Source organism: Achroia grisella, unplaced genomic scaffold, assembly GCF_030625045.1.
Source record: "Achroia grisella isolate CSIRO2021 unplaced genomic scaffold, CSIRO_AGI_Agris_v1 utg512, whole genome shotgun sequence".
Classification (NCBI taxonomy): domain Eukaryota; kingdom Metazoa; phylum Arthropoda; class Insecta; order Lepidoptera; family Pyralidae; genus Achroia; species Achroia grisella.
The window spans coordinates 842,047-867,031 of NW_026712906.1; the positions used below are offsets into that span (position 1 = coordinate 842,047).

General features: G+C 32.4%; 2 protein-coding genes across 3 annotated transcripts in view; both read left to right on the top strand.

The window, feature by feature from the left end:
* The window catches only part of LOC131846679 (beta-glucuronidase), a 34,807-nt gene extending 15,715 nt beyond the window's left edge, over positions 1-19,092 (top strand). Inside the window, exons 4-13 of the mRNA XM_059196021.1 lie at positions 2,620-2,771; positions 3,445-3,554; positions 4,657-4,850; positions 5,419-5,565; positions 12,610-12,782; positions 15,192-15,335; positions 16,539-16,617; positions 17,204-17,380; positions 17,737-17,875; positions 18,762-19,092. Coding sequence (XP_059052004.1) covers positions 2,620-2,771; positions 3,445-3,554; positions 4,657-4,850; positions 5,419-5,565; positions 12,610-12,782; positions 15,192-15,335; positions 16,539-16,617; positions 17,204-17,380; positions 17,737-17,875; positions 18,762-18,943 — 1,497 coding nt within the window. The 3' untranslated portion in view covers positions 18,944-19,092. The remainder of the gene's footprint in view (positions 1-2,619; positions 2,772-3,444; positions 3,555-4,656; positions 4,851-5,418; positions 5,566-12,609; positions 12,783-15,191; positions 15,336-16,538; positions 16,618-17,203; positions 17,381-17,736; positions 17,876-18,761) is intronic.
* Positions 19,093-23,219: 4,127 nt separating this feature from the next.
* LOC131846819 (zinc finger HIT domain-containing protein 3) lies at positions 23,220-24,652 on the top strand. Of its 2 annotated transcripts, none has more exons than XM_059196231.1 (3): positions 23,220-23,443; positions 23,780-23,925; positions 24,437-24,652. In XM_059196231.1, the coding sequence occupies exons 1-3, from the start codon at positions 23,379-23,381 to the stop codon at positions 24,616-24,618; spliced, it is 393 nt and encodes a 130-aa protein (XP_059052214.1). In that variant the 5' UTR covers positions 23,220-23,378; the 3' UTR covers positions 24,619-24,652. The 2 variants fall into 2 exon arrangements, with proteins under 2 accessions (XP_059052214.1, XP_059052213.1); XM_059196230.1 differs by having other exon boundaries at positions 23,224-23,443; positions 24,434-24,652.
* The last annotated feature ends 333 nt before the right edge of the window (positions 24,653-24,985 follow it).

Below are 24,985 nucleotides of genomic sequence, written 5' to 3' on the forward strand. Positions count from 1 at the left end.
TCAGCTATATAAGTATTACATCATAATGCAATTCTTTTCGCACGAATATTAATGTTTTATAATCTATGAGAGAAATCATGTTCGTTATAATGTATTTGTATTTATATATTTACGATTATATTATAATATTGTATTGAAATAAGTACTTGGGTATAATGCAGCGGAACTATAGAACAATGCGTATGTTTTTACATATTAAGTATATATTTTTTTAAATGGCATATTATATTTTTATTAAATGAAGAAGGAAAAGTATTAAGAGAACAAAACGATTAAAAATCCTATACATATAACTATACAATACTGGCTATTTTCCATTTAGTGTATATATAGTTTTTTAGTTTAGTATATATACGTTAATAACATAAAGGGCGTCGATCTGCTTGTGATCGTCTGAGAGGTGTCTCCAATCAAGTCTGTCGCTAGGCAATTGCTTGATTGTAATAGGACAATTTGTCAACTACCGAGCGAGCTACCTTAGTTTCTTGTTCATCCTATCGTTATATATCTAAACATTACTCGTTACAAACTTACATATTATACACTGCCAAAAATGGACAATAGGGTTTAATAAAATTTAAAGGTATATCATGAACGAGTATTTCTATATTCAGTAATGAGCCTAGGAGTAACAAGATAAGATGAAGATAATTATCAAATTAAAACAAATATAGATACACTCGTTTACGTTTCACGGTAAATATGAAATAGTGGTGGTGGTCTTATATATTTGACATATTATAAGAGTCTGTAATAGACCTACATGAACAAAAATATTTTTAATTTGAATTTGCACTCCTCTATGCTTAGGAATGAGGATAAAGTGGCATATTTACCTGGTATGATGTAAATTACGATGGTTTTTAGGGCGGAACACGTGGAAGTCGATCTGATAGGCTTGTAGTAGTCGCCATTACTAATAATTTCCTTCCTCTCTCTTGTAGAATTGATGAGGTAAAACAAGTAAACCTCTTGCATACAAGCCTATAAAATAAAATTTAGAGTAATGTGCTACTAAAAACTACCCAAATATTGAAAACGTTACTCTTAAATTATAAATTTTGATTGTAATGTAATAAATTACTATCAATAGACAAAATAATTTTGGTTGTTTCGATAGGTGTCATACTTATACTTCGTATGGCAATTGCATTAGAAGAGGGCAAGAAGCACTGACCTCACTTAACCGACAATATTGCTCAATCAGCTTCCTACGATTCTTAGGGTTGTCGTGCATTAAATGTTTCTTAATCTGTCTCAAAATTACTAATATCTAAAGTTAAAAAACGAATAAATGTAATAAAATATAAATTTAAGGAGTAAGTATATTTTGATTTTAGCATACCTCTAATAGGAAAGGAATATGACTGAACAGTCAAGTGATACGATGTAAAAAAAGATCCTAATTAAATAGAATTGAATAATATCAACTTATATACATTTCATGACAAACAAAAAGTATACATACATGTGTCTACATAACGTATTAAAATATTATAACATTTATAATTTCTTCCGAATAATAATTAAATTCTAACTAAAAAAGTAGTTCGTGTCTACCGCCATCCAAAATATGATGTGTATTCTAATATTAATTTTGTGTCTTTTATGAAGAATAGTAGTGCCGAGGTACCCAACAAATAAATTCAATATAACAAATAAGTAATAATAATATAATAATAATAATAATCTCAGGACTAAAGCATTTATAATTTAACACAACAGTTATTAGAGTTTTATCAACAAATACTGTTTTGGAGAGTTTAGTTAATGTGTAAACTCTATGAGAATCGTGATATAAGTTATCACGATATTTTATATACAACAGTTTAATAATATATTGTTATTTTTTTATTTTAAATAGTGCTTATCTGAGTTGATACTATATACAATTAGATAATGTCAGCCTCTTAAAGAAATCAAGTGGATACTTATGAATCACCGTTGGTGTCCATGATAACCGCAATTCGCGATAATACTCGTGCCCCACCTACCTACTATTGAGAAATGTGTAAAAAAGCATAGATAACTAAATAGGTTTTACTAACATCACAGTATATATTTATCTTTTTACGACATATAATATATGTTAATACATTTCAAAGAAGGTCATTTGCATCATTAGATAAGTAACCGAAACTTTAGATATGGTATTGTAAACGACAAGATAAGGTAAAGCATGGATTCTTCTCAGGTACTTCTAACTGAAGTAACCAATAAATTTTATCTAAAATACAGCATAGATTGGTAACTGCTATTAGATTTTCAATTTGTTTTTAAATAAATAAATATTTCTGCATCTCTTCTTTATATTTGATGCAATAACTACTATTGTTATAGTATAGTTAAAAAAATGAGCTAATTAAAAAAATATTAAGTACCACGTGGATTTCTCAAATATTGCTTCTCAAGGGTAGTTGTGAAATTACAGTTGATTTGGATTTTAATAATATACATACATACATATATACATATATAAATGATTAAAAAAATAAAAGCGAATGTTTATACTCTTTCACATTAATACCATATTTTTTTCTGTTCTTATTATTTATTTTATCATAACTACTTATTATAAGCAATATTTATAATGCAATTTATACTTATTTACATTTTCAGTTCCTAAACGGTAATCAAGTTACATCACACGAAATCGGCCATCTACCATTCGAAGTGGAAATCACGGATGCTGTTCTCTACAACAGTTCTAATTTACTCACTGTAGCCGTTGACAACACGCTGACTCTAAACACTATTCCACAGGAAAATGGGTTAGTTTAGTACAAAATACAATTAGAAAGCTTCGCTCTTCTTAAGGTTGGCCTGTTTGTGACAACAATGACTGGTTGGTTCACATTTGAGAAACGTTTGTACTTGGTATAATTTCTATAAGACATTCCATTCCTATTTTTATAATAGATGATTGTTTTATTATTTCTTACCTTTTGTAAATGTATCACAAGAAAAAATAATTTGTTGATTTCTTAGATAAATGGGAAATTAAATTATTCGTGCTAACACCAAAGTTTCTATTATATTAACTACTCTTTTGCGAAATTCCTATTTACTAATAATAATAGTTCTTGTATATGTACAGGAATTTGATGAATTTACAATGTTTTCGTATTCCGCGACAGTGTATCCGAATTTATCCGGAAGTTTTCTTCGCACTGTGAACTGTATCTATGTATATTCGGGAGTTCTCTTATATTCTTATTAAAAACATAACAGTGAAATTAAATAAAATAAAAAACAATTGCAATTACGTACCTATCTATTACTAATACGTCATGTCCTCTGCAGTACATGTTTGTTAACAGTATATAGATACTCTTCCATTACATTAACAGTCTTGATAACGAAATTGTAGCAAACATAAAAGCCACCCGCCCAAGTGGAAAGTTGTGTAAGTTTTTGTATTAATTATGTACGATTGTGTTTCAGATATGACTTTTTCAACTACGCCGGTATACACCGGACTGTGTACATTTACTCTACGCCACAACTATATATAGAAGACATTACTATAGATACGGACATACAAGGTTATACGGGTATGTTTATTTGACAATCCTAAATTAATATTTATGCTAATCAATGAATATCTACTAAAATTCATAGTCAATAATTGCATTACATGTTTTATACACACACCATAATTTCGTACGTATTCATACGATTTGCCGTCATAGGAAGCTCCTTGTCAAGATCGAAGAGGTACTGGTGAAATGCAGTAATCCTTAAATCTATAATTTTTGGCGCACTGACGACAATTCATTTATGTCCAAACTACCCGCCCAACTTCGTCTGCATCACACTTACTTCATATTTATCATATATTTCGCACAATTTACATAATATCTTTTTACATTATAGCCTATGTATTATTCTAATGTATAGGTTATGTTACTGTAAAGTTTCATCAAAATCCATTCAGTAGTTTTTGCGTAAAAGAGTAACAGATATTCATTCATCTCTACATCCATACTCACAAACTTTCGCATATATACATAATATTAGTAAGAGCAGTGTAAACCTTGAGAACAAGGTACAAATGTAAACTTTTTGGAGTTAGCAAACAGGAGTACAGAACCAATGCGTGACAATTTACTTAAAATACTAAAGCAAAAAGGCACCCTATAGCAATAAGACCGCCTTCCGAACCTCATCGCTCTAAGTAAATTATATTTCTTCTAATACAATGAAATGTTAAAAATAATGATATAATTAATATTGGCATAAATGATACGGTTATTATTTCATGTTCCTAGGATTTTGTCAGATAAGTAGATAGTTCTCAAAACGTATAAGTGCTGATTATAACGCCGAGATGGGAAAAAATGTCATATGATACCCGTGATACTCATGCGTTGCCAAACCTGATGTCATGCCTCTTATCCTATAATTTCCACCATCTTATAAAAAGATATTATCATTACATAGTATAAAACAGAGTCGCTGTCGCTGTCTGTGCGTCCCTACGTCCACTTTGAAACTACGCAATGGATTTCGAAGCGGTTTTATTTAATAGATGGAGTGATTCAAGAGGAAGATTTATATGTATAATAGCTGTAAAGTATATCTTACTTAAGGAAGCCTGAATAAGCCTACAATTAATCTAAATAATCCCCTATCAACATCTCTGTTATCTCACAGGTATTGTGACTTATGACATATCAGTAAAGGGATCTAGTGAGGATGAGATCATCTGCTTTGTGGAGATATTCGATAGGAACAACACTAAAGTGGGATCGTCACAAAACTGCAGCGGGGTGGTTGACATACCCCAAGCGCACCTCTGGTGGCCTTACCTCATGCATCACGATCCTGGATACTTGTACACTTTGAAGGTAAACGAAATCAACTAATTAATTTCACAACTAACTTAATTGTAATAAAATAACTACCAATATCTCATTCCGTTATACAAATATGTATATTTAAAATTCGAGCACTGCCCGCGACTTTATATTTTATATCTTGGCAAAATAAAGAAAAAAAAGTAAATAATCTGATGATTCTTAAAGTTTCATTGTTCTAGCTTCAAAAATGATAATTTTCCATACAAACTTTCATCCCCCATTTTATTTTACCCCCTTAAGGGTAACATTTTTACAAACTTTAAATGACATATTTATTTATATTCAATCAACAACCTAAAACTTAAGTTTCAATATTCTAGCTTTAAAAATTATAATCCTTCCATACAAACTTTCATATTCCCCTTCAACCCTCTTACAACAACTTTTTTCGCATTAAAATGCCTATGTCCTTTCTCAGTCATCTATGTACAGAATTTCATTTAAATCGGTTCAATAGTTTTGGCGTGAAAGGGAGACAGACAGACAGACAGAGTTAATTTCGCATTTATAATATTAGTAAGGATTTGTCCTATAAATATTTCAATTTACTTAACAGGTGTCACTAGTAAACACGCGGGATGAGCTTGTGGATACTTACACAGAAAGGTTCGGCATTAGAACCGTAATCTGGACCAATACTACCGTCTACCTGAATGACCAGCAGATCTATCTGCGCGGGTTTGGCATGCACGAAGACTCTGATGTATGTATGACTTCGTTTACCTTATAGATATTAGAATTTTAATTACTTATAAGTTTTTATAGGACGCAAATCATGAACAAGCTAACGAGCATTATGATATAAAAAAGTTTCTTTCGGGTACCTAAGAATAAATGTCAGACTAACGACCTACCTAACTGAAAGTAGAATTAATCGCCCATATACATGTATACACCTCAGAAATCACTAATACGGTCATATTATCTACTACTGTTGTCTACACCTATTTTGTAATCTGCATAGTGCTATTTTGTAATTCTTTATTTCTATATTTCTTATAACACGATATTTACCATGATTATATTCTTTATGAACTCCCCTATGCAAAGGCCTTTACGAACAGCATATGCTAGCGGATATTACGAGTACCTTTATAGTGTTAGATTATAATAGTTACGATAATAAATATACAGAGCTGTATAGCAGATATATTTATAATAATTGAATGTTGACATGATCTTATATGCCGATTAATAATGAATTGTTTAATTATAAATAGAAGTAATGTTATTGATATCGACCGAGTTAGTTTCATAATTTTTATAAAAATAGTGAGGGTACAAAACTGATCTGTAAACGATATTTAGAGATAATTATTCATTCTTGTCTTGGCCACAGTTGTGTTAAGACGTACAAATAAAGTATTAGAATATAAAATACGTTTTCATTTCTGGTAATAGCTAGAAAAAACCCATTTAGCTATTATCAGAAGTGGGATCACCGCACATATTTCACTAAAAAACATGGGTAGAAAGCGATCAACAAATACACACGCCCATAGTGCAAAGAAACGAAGTCGACGACGTAAAGATTATTCATCTGACGGATCGTCTAATAGTTCTACACATCGACGAAAAGTATCCAGAGATAAATCTTCGAGGAACAGTAAGAAAAGAACACGATCATACACGCCGGAGGTAGTAGGAAATCGTTCAAGAAATGAAGAAAGACATACAAAAAGCCGTGGACGGTCCACACGCTCAAGTATTACTGCGACTGGACGTGAGAGGGAGCCGCCTCTGTCAACATCGGAAGCGCGAAGGGTTCCAGAGGAGCAGCCGGCGAGTCAGTATCCAGTGGAGCCTGCTGGTCATTCCGAACCTATGAATGTAGCAGCCTCCTCGGTACCCCCGCGGCTGTCACACCAGAAGCAGGAACGTCTTGTGAGTACAGTTCTAATATTACTCCTAATGTTTTGGTAAATATTAATGAATTTTCTAGATTACTACAGTCTTTTGTTCGGCCTAATCCACCATCATCAATTAATTATAATGCTAATATGATACCCGAATTTGACCCGTCGATAAAAAATCACCGTATTGATCAGTGGATAGCTAAGGTTAACGAATGTGCTCAAATATATGGATGGGACAATATGCAAATTATGCATTACTCTTTACCCAAACTTACGGGTAATGCGAAAAAATGGTATCAAGGACAGACAACTATTTTGCATACTTGGGAACAATGGCAGGTCCTCCTACGTAAGGCTTTTCCTACAGAAACGAATTATGGGGTTCTTTTAATGGAAATGTTAGAACGGAGACTTCAATTTGGAGAAAATTTAGATGAATATTATTATGATAAAATTATGTAATTGAATGCATGTAACATCTCTGGTAGGCAGGCTGTAGATTGCGTTATTCATGGAATTAATGATAGAACCATACGGGCAGGCGCGTCTTCTGCCCGTTTTACCACTACTGAGGATCTTTTTAAATACTTGAAGGATGTATGTAAAGAGCAGAAGGATATATCTCGTACCGCACAATTGAATAAAAATAGGGTTATTAACAATATAGTATGCAATAAATGTGACGAAATCGGACACAAGGCTGCTCAGTGTCGCATAGTCAACCCCCAAAGCAGTCTGAAATTTAATCCACCAGCGGTTTGTTTTAATTGTAAAGATAAAGGCCACAGGGTACATCAATGCCCTAAACCATTAATAAAATGTGACTTGTGTAGACGATTTGGTCACCTTAGCAATAACTGTTTTCAAAAAAATGAATCTAAAAACAATGAGAAACGGGTATTATTTGTTAATGGCGCAACTAGTCATAATTTAAAGTATCATAAACAAGCTTTCATTAATAAACACCGAGAAATTGAATGTTTTGTTGATTTGGGGAGTGACTGCACGCTTATTACACATGGAACAGTTATCGAGTTAGGGTTGCACATTTTTAAAGATAATCTACCCTCGATACGCGGTGTCGCTAATGTTAACATACCCTTGTTAGGAAAAACATCCTTCCAGTTACGTATCGATTCTGTAGAAGCTGAGGTTGTTGCATATGTTATTGGCGATAACCACCTTCACATACCCTTATTAGTGGGTCAGAATTTTACGGAATTGCCAGAAGTAGTAATCACTAAAACCAAAAATTACCTAAGCATCGTGTCTCGTACGATTGATTCGGAATTACTTAACATCAAATTGAACAATGATACAAATAATAAATGCAAGTTGTATGTCCAATCTGACTCTGAAATTCAAAATATAGACTTATTAAAATGTTACTGTCACGATTACAAAAATGCCGATATTTATATAAAAGGAAGTTATCGTAATATTGAAGGTAAAGAATACTGTATACAGGAAGGCATATATAAAATAATAAAAGGAGAGTGTAAAATTTTACTTATAAAAGTTAATGACCTCGATAAACCCCTTTATTTTGTAAAAGACTATTTGATTGTGCGCGCACAACTCATCCGTTTAGATGATGCTCTCTTAGATACAACGTCCCAGAAGTCACTTACTTGTTTAAAGACCCATTTATTAGAACCTATTAATAGAAGTGAAGTAAACATTAACCACGGCCTTAATGAACAACAAAAAACTAAAGTATTTGATTTAATTGATAAATATAGAGATTGTTTCGCGCTTAATTTATCTGAAATAGGTTGTACAAGTATTTCCGAGTTAGACATAAAATTGTCAGATGACACACCAGTAGTTTACCGTCCTTATCGTTTAAGTCATACTGAAAAAAATATCGTGCGAGATATGGTTAAGGAACTACAAGATAATGACATAATAAGGAATCAGATTCATTGTACTTTTAGTTTCAAAGAAAACAGGAGGCTATAGACTCTGTATTGATTATAGGGCGTTGAATAGAAAAACAATTAAAGACCTTTATCCATTACCCCGTATTGATGACCAGCTTGACCTTCTCAGTGGAAACGTTTATTTCATTTCACTGGATATGTCTAGTGGATACTATCAAATTCTGTTAAAGATAGCTGTAAACACTTAACAGCCTTTATTACTCCTGATGGGTTATACCAATTTAAACGAGCTCCATTCGGGTTAGCTAATTGTCCAGCAGTTTTTCAACGTACCGTCAATAAAATGCTAAATAAAGGTAATAAAAAGTGCGCAATAGCTTACATGGATGACTTATTAATTGCGGGAACTAGTTTTGATGACTGTGTAGAAAAATTAGAACAGACCTTTTTACTTTTAAAAGATGCAGGATTGACCTTAAACTTAAACAAATGTCGTTTTTTTGACACCACAATAAATTATTTAGGGTTTGAAATATCGGCTGAGGGATAAACCTGGTAATGGAAAAATGAAATCATTTCCTGAACCCAAAAATGTTCACGAGGTTCGACAATTTATTGGTCTCGCCAGTTATTTTAGAAAGTTTATTCAGGATTTTGCGGTTATAGCACGACCGTTAACTGATCTCACTCGTCAAAATATTCCATGGGTGTGGGGAAATCATCAGAAAGACGCATTTACAAATTTGAAAGATAAATTAGTACAACGTCCAATATTAGCTTTATATAACCCTAATTACATAACGGAGTTGCATTGCGATGCATCAAAAATTGGTTTGGGTGGTATTTTATTACAAAAAGAATTTATTTCTTCTAAATTACAACCAGTAGCATTCTTTAGTCGTAAAACAACAATAGATGAAGAGAAATTACATGCGTATGAGTTAGAAACACTAGCAGTCGTTTCATCTTTAAACCGATTTAGAGTTTACCTGTTAGGAAAACATTTTACAATTGTAACTGATTGTAGTGCATTGCGATCAACTTTTACAAAAAGAGATTTGATACCCAGGGTAGCACGGTGGTGGATAGCATTACAAGAGTATGATTGCTCAATTGAATATAGACCTGGTAATTCTATGCAGCATGTAGATGCCCTCAGTAGAAATCCCATTTCCTGTAATGACGATAGTGACAAATTAGCACACTTTTCTCGAGTAATGCATATTACACAGGATGACTGGCTTCTTAGTTTACAGTTGACAGATGAAAAAATTCAGTATATTAAAGATGCTTTAGAGGACCCCAAATACAATGAGATAGCAGATATAAAAGAGAATTTTATTGTAAAAAATAATCGACTGTACAGGAAAGTTGGGGAAAACTTAAAGTGGGTTGTACCGAAAGGTGCAAGATGGCAGATATGTCAACGAAATCACGACGATATCGGACATTTTTCGGTAGAAAAGACACTAGAAAAGATTAAAAGAGATTTTTGGTTTCCAAAAATGAATAAGTTTGTCAGTAAGTACGTAAAGTCCTGTTTACATTGTGCATTCGGTAAGGAGCCAGCTGGATGTAAAGAAGGTTTTCTCCATAGTATTCCTAAAACTGATATTCCGTTTCACACTCTCCATGCGGATCACCTAGGTCCTTTTGTAAAAAGCACGCAAGGGAATCAGTATTTGTTAGTAGTAGTAGATGGATTTACAAAGTTTTGTGTCGTTAAACCATTGCGCAATACTAAAACAAAACCCACGATTAAAGTTCTGAAAGAAATATTTTACATTTTTGGACACCCATCACGCATAATTACAGACCGTGGATCATGTTTTACATCTAGTGAATTTAAAAAATTCTGTAATGAATTTGAAGTTCGACATATTTTAAATGCAGTATCAGCCCCTAGAGCCAACGGACAGGTTGAGCGCTATAATCGCACAATATTAGATGGACTTAGGGTTTACTCTGATAAGGAAGGCGAAAATAAATGGGACCAAGATCTTGGGAAAATTCAGTGGGGTCTCAATAATACGCTCAATAAAGGAACGGGAAAAACCCCCGCTGAATCATTATTTTGTAAACGTCCTCTCAATCGTGGCGAAGGACTGTTAGGTGAGACTATTATAGAAACTAGACAGAATGACAAACAAACTGACATAATAAGAACGGAAATTAGTGAACACATTGAAAATAATCAAGCTAAACAACGGTCTAGATTTGATAAGAGTAGAAAAACAGCCAAAATATACTCAGTGGGAGATCTAGTTAAAATATTAAAAACTACTCCTTCTAATAATGGCAAAAGTCGTAAACTTTTGCCTAAATACACTGGTCCATTTAGAGTTAGTAAAGTTTTAGGAAATGATCGTTACGAAATATCTAGTATTCCGGGTTCTCATGTCTCTCGAGGTAAATATACTAATGTCTGGTCAGTAGACCGTATACAACCTTGGATTACTGTCGCGGCAAATAGTGATAGCAATTCTTCAGATGGTGGATATAGCGTAAGATGATAATTACTATGTATTTGGTTTTACATTTGTTTAAAGTTAATTGTACCATGTGATTTACGATAACAAATTAATAGATATTGAAAGTGAATCATTTATTAGAATTATATAGGTTGATATAGTATAAGATATATATGTATAAGCACTACAGAATTTATTGATTGTGTAGATTAAGATTTGTGAATTTATAGATGTCTTAAACTTGTGATGAAGATAAACTTGGTACTTGATTTATAACAAATGAATAATTGAAGTGATACATTGTATGTTATAGTTTAGTAAAGATTTAACATTATTATGAATAAATGTAATATTGATGGAGAATAAATAATTTATGGAAAGTAATTTGTTGATAATCTGGAATGCGTGTCACGGTCATGAAGTCTTGTAGTGAAAAGAAACTCTTGACTTTGTGATGAGGGGTCCGCTACAGATTTTGATATTTGTGTGGTACATACTGGAATCTGGAATGTGAGATACGATCGCTGAGTCCTGCAGTAAAAATACTCTTGACTCTCGATGAGGGATCCACTGCAGGTTGTATGTTCTGTGAATCTGGAATGCGAAGCACGGTCGTGGAGTCCTGTAGCGAACTATAGTTACTGACTGTAGTTAACTCTTGACTCTACGATGAGGGGCCCGCTGCAGATGATCATATGTGTTGATACTGAAATCTGGAAGGCGTGACACGGTTGCGGAGTCCTGTAGTGAACTTAACTCTTGACTCCGCGATGAGGGGTCCGCTGCAGACTGAAGTAGCTATGTGTGATATGATGAATGATGTGCGAAAATAACTAGACTTTGAGTGTCTACAGTTGTTTGGGTAGTTATTACTAATCAATGTTTTTGTTTACATTATACTTATATGATTATTGATTTATATAAATACAAATAAGTTTGAGGACAAACTCTTTTTATCAGAATCCGAATGTTAGATTATAATAGTTACGATAATAAATATACAGAGCTGTATAGCAGATATATTTATAATAATTGAATGTTGACATGATCTTATATGCCGATTAATAATGAATTGTTTAATTATAAATAGAAGTAATGTTATTGATATCGACCGAGTTAGTTTCATAATTTTTATAAAAATAGTGAGGGTACAAAACTGATCTGTAAACGATATTTAGAGATAATTATTCATTCTTGTCTTGGCCACAGTTGTGTTAAGACGTACAAATAAAGTATTAGAATATAAAATACGTTTTCATTTCTGGTAATAGCTAGAAAAAACCCATTTAGCTATTAATAGAATGAAGAAAAACTCATAGCCCATCATTGCGAATTCAATCATCCATCAACTTTCATTGTTCAATGTGATGGATACCAAATTTATTAATTGATAGAAATTCCAGGAATCCTTTGACAGAACAATAAAATTTTATTACTCGCAATCACTTCCAGAACTCCTTATATTTCGATGGTATTGTACAGGCAACGGGTCGACTGACTGGTATATAAATAATTGGTTCTATAATCATATCCTCAGTTCCGGGGCAAAGGCTGGGATCCAGTTTTGTGGGTGAAAAATATTAACCTGATCAAATGGGTGGGCGGGAATTCGTTCCGTACCTCACACTATCCGTACGCGGAGGAGATCTATCAGTTGGCAGACGAACACGGAATCATGGTTATCGACGAGTGCCCTAGTGTTAACGCCATGTAAGTATATCATTCGTAATATTTTTTTACAGTTTGAAATAGTAGTATCAACGTTGCAAAATAATTCTATCAAAACAACAAAGATACTACGTATGTAGTATCTTTGTTCTCCTACATCTCTATCTATCTCCAAAAAATAGGAACAAAAAACTTCTGCCTACTGTCTGTCATCTCAAATTTAACATACCAACTAGATTTTCACTACTAGCATTATTTTTCCTTTTTCTTCTTCAACTTTCAAAAATTTACCACCCCTATATATTAATAATAAATCGCTAGACAACCGAAGTTGTCTTTAATATAAGAGAGTCGTGGCATAGTGGATACTCTTATTTATACATAGATCCCAGAAGTCATAAATTTTAACAGTAATTTGTGTATCATTTCTATCGCTAACTAAATCTTAGATGATATTAACAGTTGAAAAACAATGGTAGTTTCATAAACTCTGAAATTCTAGTCGTTAGATCATCTTATGTTTCTTTATCTTTTGGTACGTAATAATGTTTGTATGTGTATTTTCTGTAAGAGAAATTCGTTCGTTTATTCGTATCTAAGGGCAATGCTTAATTCAATGGAACAAGCCTACCTTTTCTGTTTCTAAGAAAAGAAGCTACTGTCGCTTTCTAAATGACCATCAACACTTGTCGTATAGTTACTTACAGCTATAGTTCGATGTCAGTTCAGAAAGTGAGACATCACTTATCGTCCTCAGCGGACCATCGCACGCTATCACTTTCGATGCTGATATAACATGGTCCACTTCAGGTACATCGGTACTGATATTAAAAAAAAGTGTGAATTTTATGAGTTCGAATATATAAATAGCTTTTTCTTTTTTCTTCTTTTAGTTTTCTTGTGTTAGATTATTAAATATTTTTTCTTTATTTGGGTCATTGTGTTCTTTTTTTTCATTGGTCAAAAGTACTTTCAAATTTAGTTAGATGTTATTTGGATTTTAATAAGATCTTTGCAGTTAAACAAAAAGCTTATTAAGTTATTTATACGTATGTCTCTTATTTATAAAATAATAATAATCTTTATTTGTCTCAAACAAAAACTAATACAACTGATGCCCATGCAATAATATAATTTGAAACTAATGTATGAGACAAAACGGTCTATAACTCAGTGAGGACAGTGAGTCCACCCTCTCTGCTATTCTGTTATAGCCTTTATCAGTAAAATAATACAATATGAGATCGACGACGACGATAACTTATTAAGTTAAGTTCTAAACTACAACTAACAAGTAAACATAAAAATTGAAAATAACAAGATTACAAACTAATAAGATTTGACAATAACAAACTTAAATATTTATATACACATATATAATCTAAACATTATTCAGGATTAGTTACAACATTATATAAAAACTAAGAATTATTCAAGATAATTGGCCTAAATAATTAAAAAGATTGAATTTTATTCGAAAGACTGGTACCATTGATTTTACTTAGTTCTACGGAAACCGCACTGTAACTACAATAAATATTATGTTTAATTTAATACAGTCGTGACTAGAACGAAGACGTGATCAGAGGTCACGGTTATAAATTCAAATGGTCGTCACCAAGCGTATCAGATATAAAGAATAAAAAATATACCTACTATATTTACGGTATAATTATAAGAAAAAAAAATTACATGGAAGTGCCAAAAAGTTCATTAAATGATAAGGTAAATATCGGTTATATACATCTACAGCACTACAGGTATCACGTCATCATGTAAAGAGCAGCTTGCGTTTCGTAAGCTGTATTTAGTTTGGAGTCTTTTAAACAAAACACAACTTACGAAACAAGCTGCTTAGTAGAGAAAATAGTCGTGAAAATTGTCAGAGGTGGGACGTTGTATTAAGAGTTGTGAAATCTCTTTAAAAATATATAAAATTATTAGATTTTAATTAAAGAATGTCATTCATCTATAAATTTCTCATACTATGTGTACTGGAGCGGGAACACAACGACTATGTTATTAAAAATCATAATAATAGTAATAAATGTCTGTATTTCCCAAAAGGGCTCACAGCGAAGAAGTAACAAGTCAAAAGTGCATTATAAAAACAAAGATATCAAAAATACAAAGTTTATAAAAAGAATGGTAGACAAGTTGCCAGCAACAGTATGCACCTGCTTTCCCGGAACCTCGAATCTTCAGTTATTCATCCGATCCATCACATTGTTTGTTGTCACCAAATTGTTCATTGTCACCAAAACAAAATATGATGCGTATAGCTTGAGAGTATATAATATACCCTTACAAATGAATAAAGAATTTTGAAAGTTAATCCACAATTAACCAATATAACTATACCTAGCGATCAACCATAGACCTCCTACCTTATTGAAGTCTTTTAAAATATATTCTGTTACACCTGTTACATGATATGCATTTAATTTCCAGAAACTATTCTGACTCTCTACTGGAAAAACACAAGCAGTCGCTAACAGAGTTGATCAGAAGAGATAAGAATCATCCCAGCGTGATCATGTGGTCCATCGCCAACGAGCCGGTGAGCGACAGGCCTAACTGCGATGAATATTTCAAGTAAAAACCATTCAAACCCTTGTTGTTACATTATGACCAGGATGTTTATAAATATTTATACCCTTTCTTTCCTATTTATTTACTTTCAAATATGACATTTGACTAACATTACATTTTTGCAAATATATCCATATATTAACATAGAGAGTATGTACTCGCTTTTATTTGTGCTTACTGTAATTAAAAAAGCCTAGATACTTAGTAAGATTTTCTAATATGATGAGATGATAATAATCTTTCTTGCGCACTGCTAATGAACATTCTGGATATTTTTACAATTAAAGCCAGATGTCACAATGGAAGTCTACATAACATACATACACAGACATATCTTAATGAGGAAGTGTATTCAGTAGGGATGCCAACAGTACGAGGATCCTCATACAAATACAATAAATCTCGTACAACTTTTTTACTTCGGTACGAAGACATTTTCATCCTCGTATGAGTTTGTACGAGATTCTAACGGAAGTTAAAATGGAAAATTCGAGATTCTATCTAAGACTTTACTTTTTAAATAATTTAATCATACGAAGTTTTTAAGGTTGACAAACCTCGTTTTTAGGGTGATGCATTCGCCACAGTGCGCACAAACTCGTGTTACATTCAAAGTCGCGTCTCAGTCAATTGTCGCGGAAACGAAAAGATAGATAATTTATTGTATTTGCGTAGATAATCATTTAAGGAAATTACTCTTAAAACCTTAGCATTTACAATGACAATGTAAACTTATGGTGTTTACAATATTTTCACTTTCTAAGTAACTGTATATTTTGAAATAGTAAAAGTTGATTGTTTGTGTACCGTGTAGGTATTATTCATATCAGTAGTTTGCGTACAGCAGCTATTGTATTACTTGACCTCTTTATATTGTACCGATATTGTGTGCAGGTACTCACTAAAGAAAGAATTGTACCAACTTTCATTGATTGTAACATAACATATTTTAGTAACTCTCCAGTAATGGAAATTCCGATAACAAATTAAAAACCATCCGAGGCACCGGCGGTAGATTGTGCTACCTGCTCCGTTAGATTTATCTTGTTTAGCGAAATGTGGCATTCAAGTATTGTATTCACCACGGCATCGACAGTTGACAATGCTTCTAACTACCCCAGCTAAGAAACCCCATATATCTAAGTACAGACAGCAAAATTGTCTGATATAAGGACGTATTGTTATAGAATATCATAATGCTTCCAGAAAAGTGGTGGCGCATGTCAAAACTATGGATGTGTCCAGACCGGTCACCTATGCATTAGCTAACCCCAAGGATATTGCGGTAAGTTACGTAGGAAAAATAAGACAACAATAAAATTTATAACTCTTAAAATATTCTTTAATTTGTTGCCACTTATTTTCCTTAATATGTTGTCAGTGGCGACTAGAATAAAATATGTATTTTCTATAATTTCAATAACAAACCCACCTGTAAGCGTGTCCTTCCTAAGGACTAAGATGTTGAACCTCCATATCCCGTAATTACACTACCTTTTCTGATCCTTCAACTTAACACAAGTTAACAAAGCAAGCTGCATAAACGCTTCACCATTTCACAGCCCAACTTTATTTATTTGACCAATATGACAAGACATTTTGTTCCCTAAAACTTTCAAGCTTTATGACTTAGAATTTTTGCTGTAATTGGCGATCGACTAGATAGTAAGAAAATTGGAATGTTTGGTGTCAGCACGTGTACCACACTCAAAACAATAAGGAACATCACACTGGCAAAGTCCAATAAACAAAGGTGTATTTTTGTAATACAAGCTCTACTTTTAGAGCTTTTCCACTTTTACTAGTTTGGGACTAGATGGCGCTGGGTGAAATGTTGATTATTATTATTATTATTATTATTTGTATTTCAGGGTAAACATTTGGACGTGATCAGCTTCAACCGGTACAACGGTTGGTACCAAGAAACTGGTGAGCTTCAGCACGTGGCCGACAACGTGGCACGAGAGGCCCTGCAGTGGCACCGCAAATACAACCGCTCTGTACTCATGTCAGAGTATGGTGCTGACACCATTGCTGGGATGCACTTTGTGAGTACACTTTAACTTCTAATGATATTATTACACTTTTTCTAATGATATGTATTTTTTTAATGATATTATTTTTATAATATAAATCAGTTCGTTATTTTGATCACTGTTGGAATTGTAAGGGGGATCAGACGGACCATCACTATATCATCATCATACCGACCCTTCAAACTGAAATATATCTACTGGCAATGTACTTTAAATCCTCATTTCATAGCATCAGACTGATCTAACCTGGTTACGAAAAATTCTACTGATTATAAACTTGATGGGCAAACTGACTCCTACCCCCGCAGAATATTTTAATTGATTTATTACTTAATATATTTACATAATAATTAATTTACAACTCATAGTTGCCGACATTCGTATGGTCAGAAGACTACCAGGTGGCACTCATGTCAGAACATTTCAAGGCCTTCGACAAATTACGCCAGAGCGGTTTTTTCGTTGGCGAGTTTATATGGAATTTTGCTGACTTCAAAACTAAACAAGGTTAGTACGTAGCTCTTGAACTAAGTTTATTATCAATTATATATTATTATATCTACCTATCATCTTGCCAGACGCTTTATTGAGTAATGTAGTTAACTGAACCGTGCACTAATTTTGTATATCTAACTGTGAGATATTTTGTTTATTTATTTTGAATGGCAAATAAGCTAACGGCCACCTGATAGCATGTGTGCTACAGTTACCTTATAATTGCAAATCGGAAAGAATTTATAAAAAATTGTAAACCTATTGATTTTACAACCTTCATATAAAGTCTACGTAATTGTACATTGTTAATAATAGCTTCACTGATTTAAACAGATTATAATCTGTGGTTTAATAAAAGCAAAATTTGTTAAGATCCATATGGAGTTATGATAGATATACTCGTACATGGTGACACAGCCAAATAAAATATGTACATACCGCTTTCCTTCTGATGTTCGCGGGTTCGAGTCCTCGCATGGTTCAAATATTTGTATTCATCAGTAGATATTATTGTTTGTATTGGTCTGTGTGTTTTCTATGCATATTATGTACGTATTTTCAAGTTTTTTTTAATTGTATCTATCAGTTATTTAATACCCATAACACAAGCTCTGCTTAGCTTGGGACTAAAGTGGAAATCCCCCAATATATATACATATATATGTATAATATTTAGTGGATGATAATGTTCACCCGCCTGCGCTAATGGTTAATGCTAGCTGGGGGAGAGGATGATAGGATGAGCATGAGGTCAGGTCAGATAGCCCATCCTGGTGATCAACTAACAATTCCCGTCCCCCCTAAAAAATATGTATAAATTCGGCATAACTTTTCTGTGCTTAGCTTGGGATATACCGTGTAAATTGTCAGAAAATATATGTATGTATATAAATCGTAGGTATAATAAGAGCGGGTGGCAACAAAAAGGGTATATTTACGCGGTCGCGACAACCAAAGGCGGCGGCGCACCACCTGCGCGCTCGGTACCACGCGGTGGCCGCCGCAGACGCGGGCGCAGCGCCTCCTAGGCCACAACTCTACATAAGTGACAACACGCCCATACACCACGACGACCTGTAACCAGCCATTGGTATTATATGGGCAGCTAATTAGTTATAGTATATGGGCAGAAGACGTTCACCTGTCACGTGACCGCTGACTGGCTGACTATACCATGTGCGCTGTAGCATGGTGTGGGTGACAGTTTCATTATCGTTTCATTTCACTGTTAAAAGATGCCGCGATTTACAAATTATGATTTAGTATTTCAGCTGTACCACATTCGTAATATATTAAATCATTGATAACTGTATTAACGTAAATGTAACAATTGTAAAAGTAAAATTAGTAATGGTCACCCGCACCATGCTACAGCGCACACAATGTAATAGCGTTTGTACGAAATCGCCAGGCAGTTCAGTTTAAGCCGTATCCTGCCTGGGAATAAGAGTTCATAATATGCCCGCTGCACCTCTTTTTTTAATCGGTGTTAATATAATAGGATATTACTATATAAGTGCGTTATGATGGGTATGACACACGAGGCGGAAATTTAGCTCGAGACGTAGAAGAGGGTGTAATAGAGCCGAGTGTGTTAAATACGTCCATAATTTGGAAGTTTTTCAACACACTTGATTTTAAATAAACTCAACCTGAAGCTCTACCTAACGGCTGGCGCCACGCGGCGCGGCGGTCACATCAAAATTTGATAAAAAAAAAGCATACTTTATGAGCTGCTTTATATATCTAAAACAAGATCCACTTTACGAGCAAGTGTGTTGAAAATATTTTTAAACAGTTTATTACTGATCTTCCTATTTATTGTGTATATAATTTTCTTACTGTTGTATCTTTAGAATGAATTATTGTCTGTATAACGCTAAACGTTTGTCACACTTCGTGAACTCCTCTTAGTCCTATATAACATAATTAGACATTAACTGTAACATACATTGTCGACGTTTTAACAATCTACCAGTATTTTTATATAATTTATTAATGGTGAGAGCCTAACTGATAGTAAATGACAACCATTGACCTACCATGTATATATCATGTACAAAGTCATGGACATCATGACATCATGTAATAGCCGAGGTATTCCTCATGCGTTGACATTCCAAAGGAATGTTATACCTCTGTACCTTGTAATTTTACTGCCATACCTCACCTTTCAACCGAAGTATAACTTACAATACAAGCTCAGTAATTATGTGAGACAGAGGAACCCATGCAGACGACTTTGCTAAGTCTACCTCTGTATTGAAACGATGGATGTAGTCTGTCATATCATAACTCAATATATAGAATACGATAATTGCTCTCGAGTTGAGTATACTGAATTAATTTTATTAGTATTAATATTATTATTTACAGGTTTTAATAGTACCTACCTTTACATTTAAGAAATTCTAATTATGTGCGTACGTTATATACTTACTTTATTGATAATGACTAGAGGCCGAATGGTCAAATGTTGTATCCAAGTCTTTATTGTTGTATTACTCTATTTTGCGATAAAACTGCCTTTTCCATCTGAACTTATGTTCCTGCTTTGAAAATCTAACAAAGAAATATATTTTTTTAGTTCATTACAATGTACAATTTTAGATATCCCAAAAATATAATTTATTCCTTTCTTCTTTCCATCTTTCTTACAAGTCGAGGCGACATAATAGTTATTACGTTTATTAAGTATAAGTATAAGTAAGTAAGTATAAGAGTAAAAAAGAATGATGCCATTATTGTTTTGTATTATAAGTAATCAAATTTTGATTAAGTTTAGAATAAATTATATCTATCATATCTTGAATTCTAACTTAAACACAAATCTAACATTACAACATATAGAAGTTAGATATTAACAAATAGATGGCAATGGACCCGTTATAGCCTGCTGCTAATTGTTAATGTTAAATGTGCTTTTTTTCCGCGGGTATCATATTATGACCCGCAGAAAAGAAATCGTCCTAATTAATTTGTATAATACACTGCCTATGTTTTGTTGTGTTTCAATAGAATTTGATTTAATCTCTAATCTAACCTAACTGTTGGGACACTTGATACGGCACGACAATTTAATGAATATAATTATTAAAAAAAAGAGGGTAGGTAAGAGGAACACCAAGACACAGTTCATGTCAAGGAAATTAAGCAAAGTAGGAGTCGCATGGTATCAACATTTAAAAAATGATAGATCGTAAAAAATCGTTAAAAATCCACCGATAAGAGCATGGCTCTTAAATTATGAATGAATGAATAACCTAACCAAGCATTGTAGATAGTATCACATTAAAAAATACAGGGTATTTATTTATATATGTTGGTCTATAAACATAATTAAATTCAAATCAAATATTTTAAATTAGGAATATACCTACACCTAAAAAACCATTAATCTTATTTTATTTCCTATAGAGAATTTAGGTCTGCTCACCATACCTCTAATTTAAAATTATGACTTTAACGTTAAAAATATTGAGGTAAATCTCCCACAATTTACAATGTTTGAGTTAATGCAGTTTAGAAATAAGCGTAGGTACGATTTGTGTATAAATGTTATTTTATTAATACAAATGACGACGAAACTTAAATAATGTACAACAGATGTCAGTTTTATTAATTAAGAACGATATTCTTCTCTTCAAAATGATTTAAATGTGTACTATTAAAATAATGTGTAAAGAAATGAAAATGTATGAAACCATTGTTGTAAATAATATTCTGAACAAGATATTAGATTTGAGTGCGTTGTGCGACAAAAATAAATTAATGTTACTAGATTTAAGGATACAATTCATAATTAAAAACTTCCAATTGCTCTACCCGCATAAATTTGTTAAGTACAGCTTCTTGTATGTAATTTGTTTGCAGTGTATATTCATATACATGCATGAATTCACCCATGCAATCCAGAAATTATGCCTCCATACATAAACAAACAAATGGTAACTAGGTACTTGCCTTGTAAATATAGTGTGTGCATCTATGATAAAATTAAGTACATCGCGAGACGTATGAGACATACCTATTTAAGCTTATTATAAAAACTTATAATAAAATATTGACAAAAACAAACTATAAGTTTTATTGCTACCTAATACCTTGCTAAATATTATATAGTGCAGGGAGAAGCATCAGGCCACATTTATTCATTAAATTATCACTAATTAAGTATAAAATATACTTAAGATTTATAGAGCACAGTGGCAATTAAGCAGATGGCCTATCTGAAATTAATCAGTTACCGCAACCTATATGCCTGACCTGAACCATTATACTAGTATCTTCTTCGTGTTATTGACCCGTAATAATAAATCTTGATATAAAAAACCCATTCTGTAGACTCTAGAAGCAGATAGTTCATTCCACAATTTGAGTGTGCGTAGAAAGAAACTCCTTTCAAACTATACCGTCCACGATAGAGGTGGGCGTAGAATGAACGCACCGTTTCATTAAATTGTATTTTGTGCTTGATTAATTAAACTATAGTTCACAGATAAACTAGTTTATTCGTCAACTTGTTAATGAATTCGTTGCGTTGCATACCGATCGTCTCGTCTCATCTAATGAGCCGATCGAGGCTGTTGCTTCGACATTGTCAATTGATAAACGATATTTTCGTTCATCTACGTTTACGTTATCGTAAATATCGTTTATCGAAAGACTATTTCTTCACTTATGTGAGGAAATATCCTCATATAAGTTAAGAAATAGTATTTTCGACGACGTTGTAAACTACTCGAAAATATGACTTTTTTAAACTAGTTGTAATTGTAAAATCGGCGACGATCCATCACTAGTCCACGATCTTCGAGTCGCGTCGTAACACGAATAATTTTATTGTTTTAAGACCAGATTAACTTACTAATAATGTATGGTATGGACATGTAATGTGTAGGAATGAGGATAATATTTTAAGAAAGGTGTTACATATGAATGTGGATGGTTATACGGGCAGAGGAAGGCCGAAAAAGATATGGATGGACAGTGTGAAAGATGATATGGTAAGAAAGGAAGTAAATAACGCGAGGACTGCGAACAGGGATGAATGGAAGCGAAAAAAATATTACGCCGACCCCTACTACCTTACTAATAATATGTAGGAAAAATAACTACTTGCCAAGCCTAACCCAAAACTTGACAAATAATATAAAATTTTAATGCAATTAAAAACGTATAAAATTATTTATTTAATATCAGTATAAGTGAAAATCTTAAAAATATGATAATTTCCTACCAAAGGAGTTGGAAGAGCAAATATTTCTTATCTTTACTAGGAATCACGTACAAGTGGGAACACTACCAGTGTTACCATGACGGGTTACCAAGTTGTCAATGTCATGTCGTATGACATGTTTATCCATCAAATTTCTGATCTCGATCTGATTTGTTTTGTTTATTCCCAATCTTCTTTTATTTCAATATTTTTTTAGTTTATTTCAACATTATAATAATTTTTTCTCATTATTTGATATTTTAAGTAATTACTGCAGAAATAAATTTCTATGCAATAATGAATAGTTGCATACAATGCGGAGGAATTCCTAAATACAAATGTCCCACATGTCTCCAACCTTAGTAAGTGAAATTATTAGGCCCATATTATACATAAGTATCAATTAATTGCTTAGCTTACTTAATACGTATCTGAGTTTAAATTAATTATTATTTTATATATATAATATACTAGCAATTCTATTATTTGACTATTTAAATATTCAAAGAATAGAGTAGTAGATGCTAGAACATTTTCCACTTTCAGTTTTTAGGTTTTGGTATCCTTATGTAAGTACTTATACAAATTAAACACTTATTTTTATGCATATCAAGAAAAACCCAAGATATATTACTTTATCTTAGTATTTAATAATGTATTTGATGTTATTAACTTATATTTTATGTATGTTATTGTAGTTGCTCAGTATTGTGTTGCAAAGAACATAAAGAAAGACCTTGTTCAGCTCCATCTAAACCTGAAGTTAATGCTCTTAAAGAAACAAGCATAAATTATGAATTTCCTACAGAGGATACTGTTCCACCAGAAAAATTAGAACTGTTGAGTAAGTATTAGTTAAGGATATAAAAAAAATATGGTAACAAATCCACTAAATTTACTTTTATACTATTTATTTATATTATCTTGGTAAAGCAGACACATATATGGTTTGTTTGTACCAATCCAACAGCTAGACCTTGAATGAATGTATCATAACAGCAGGATTTAACCTTTTATTATGAGGATGACTAGGGTCAGGATTGGTATGCGGTTTTATTTCGAGTACTAATTTATTTATTCTTTGTTACCTTACTCATCTTTATTTGATGTGAAAATAGTGGATACAATTTCATAAAATGACCTAAGGTACGGTTCACCATTATAGAGTTATGATAATAAAAACAGATTTAAGATTATCATATTAAAGATGTTCTGCAAAGGTGTACTGTACAGATTAAGATTAGGCACAATACAAAATATTGTACCTAATTTTAATCACCATACTTGGGAAACATGGGTATAGACTAATAAATAATATTATGAATATTAATAATACTGTGATTTTTTTCCAGAAGAGTCTACAGAATTAAAAAAATGTTTAGAAAATCCACATGTTAGAACAATATTAGAACTACTGGATAAATCACCCCATCCAGATGAATTAATTCAAAAATATATGCAAGAACCAATATTTACTGAATTTGTGGATGCATGCTTGAATGTTGTAGAGCCTGAAGAGACTGTTGACAAATTATGACATAAGAGTATTGTTTTTATATCAGAATAAATCTTGTTTTATATTGTTAAATCATTTAAAATTAATACAATACTACTTGCAATTTTATTTCTATAATTCTACATCTGATATAATAACTACCTTTATAAAAAAACAACAGGTACCTTTTGCTATATGAATGACTGGTGATAATTTATTTATTAATTTAATTAACAATGCACATTGTGTGGAAATTAATAGTAGAATTTATAAATATAACTTAATATATATATAAATATACAATACATGTACCATATTATATGTACTAATAATTGTTCAAATATAGAAGTAAATGTATAGTTTATATATCTACTGCATCTATTTCTGTAATTCCTTACTTACAAAAAAA

What these genes read in the sequence shown, in the direction of transcription:
- LOC131846819 (XM_059196230.1), top strand. Translation starts at nt 23,379, where the DNA reads ATGAATAGTTGCATACAATGCGGAGGAATTCCTAAATACAAATGTCCC. An exon ending in CCCACATGTCTCCAACCTTA is followed by an intron (nt 23,444 to 23,779) that starts GTAAGTGAAATT and finishes ATGTTATTGTAG; the next exon opens with TTGCTCAGTATTGTGTTGCA. An exon ending in AGAAAAATTAGAACTGTTGA is followed by an intron (nt 23,926 to 24,433) that starts GTAAGTATTAGT and finishes ATTTTTTTCCAG; the next exon opens with AAGAGTCTACAGAATTAAAA.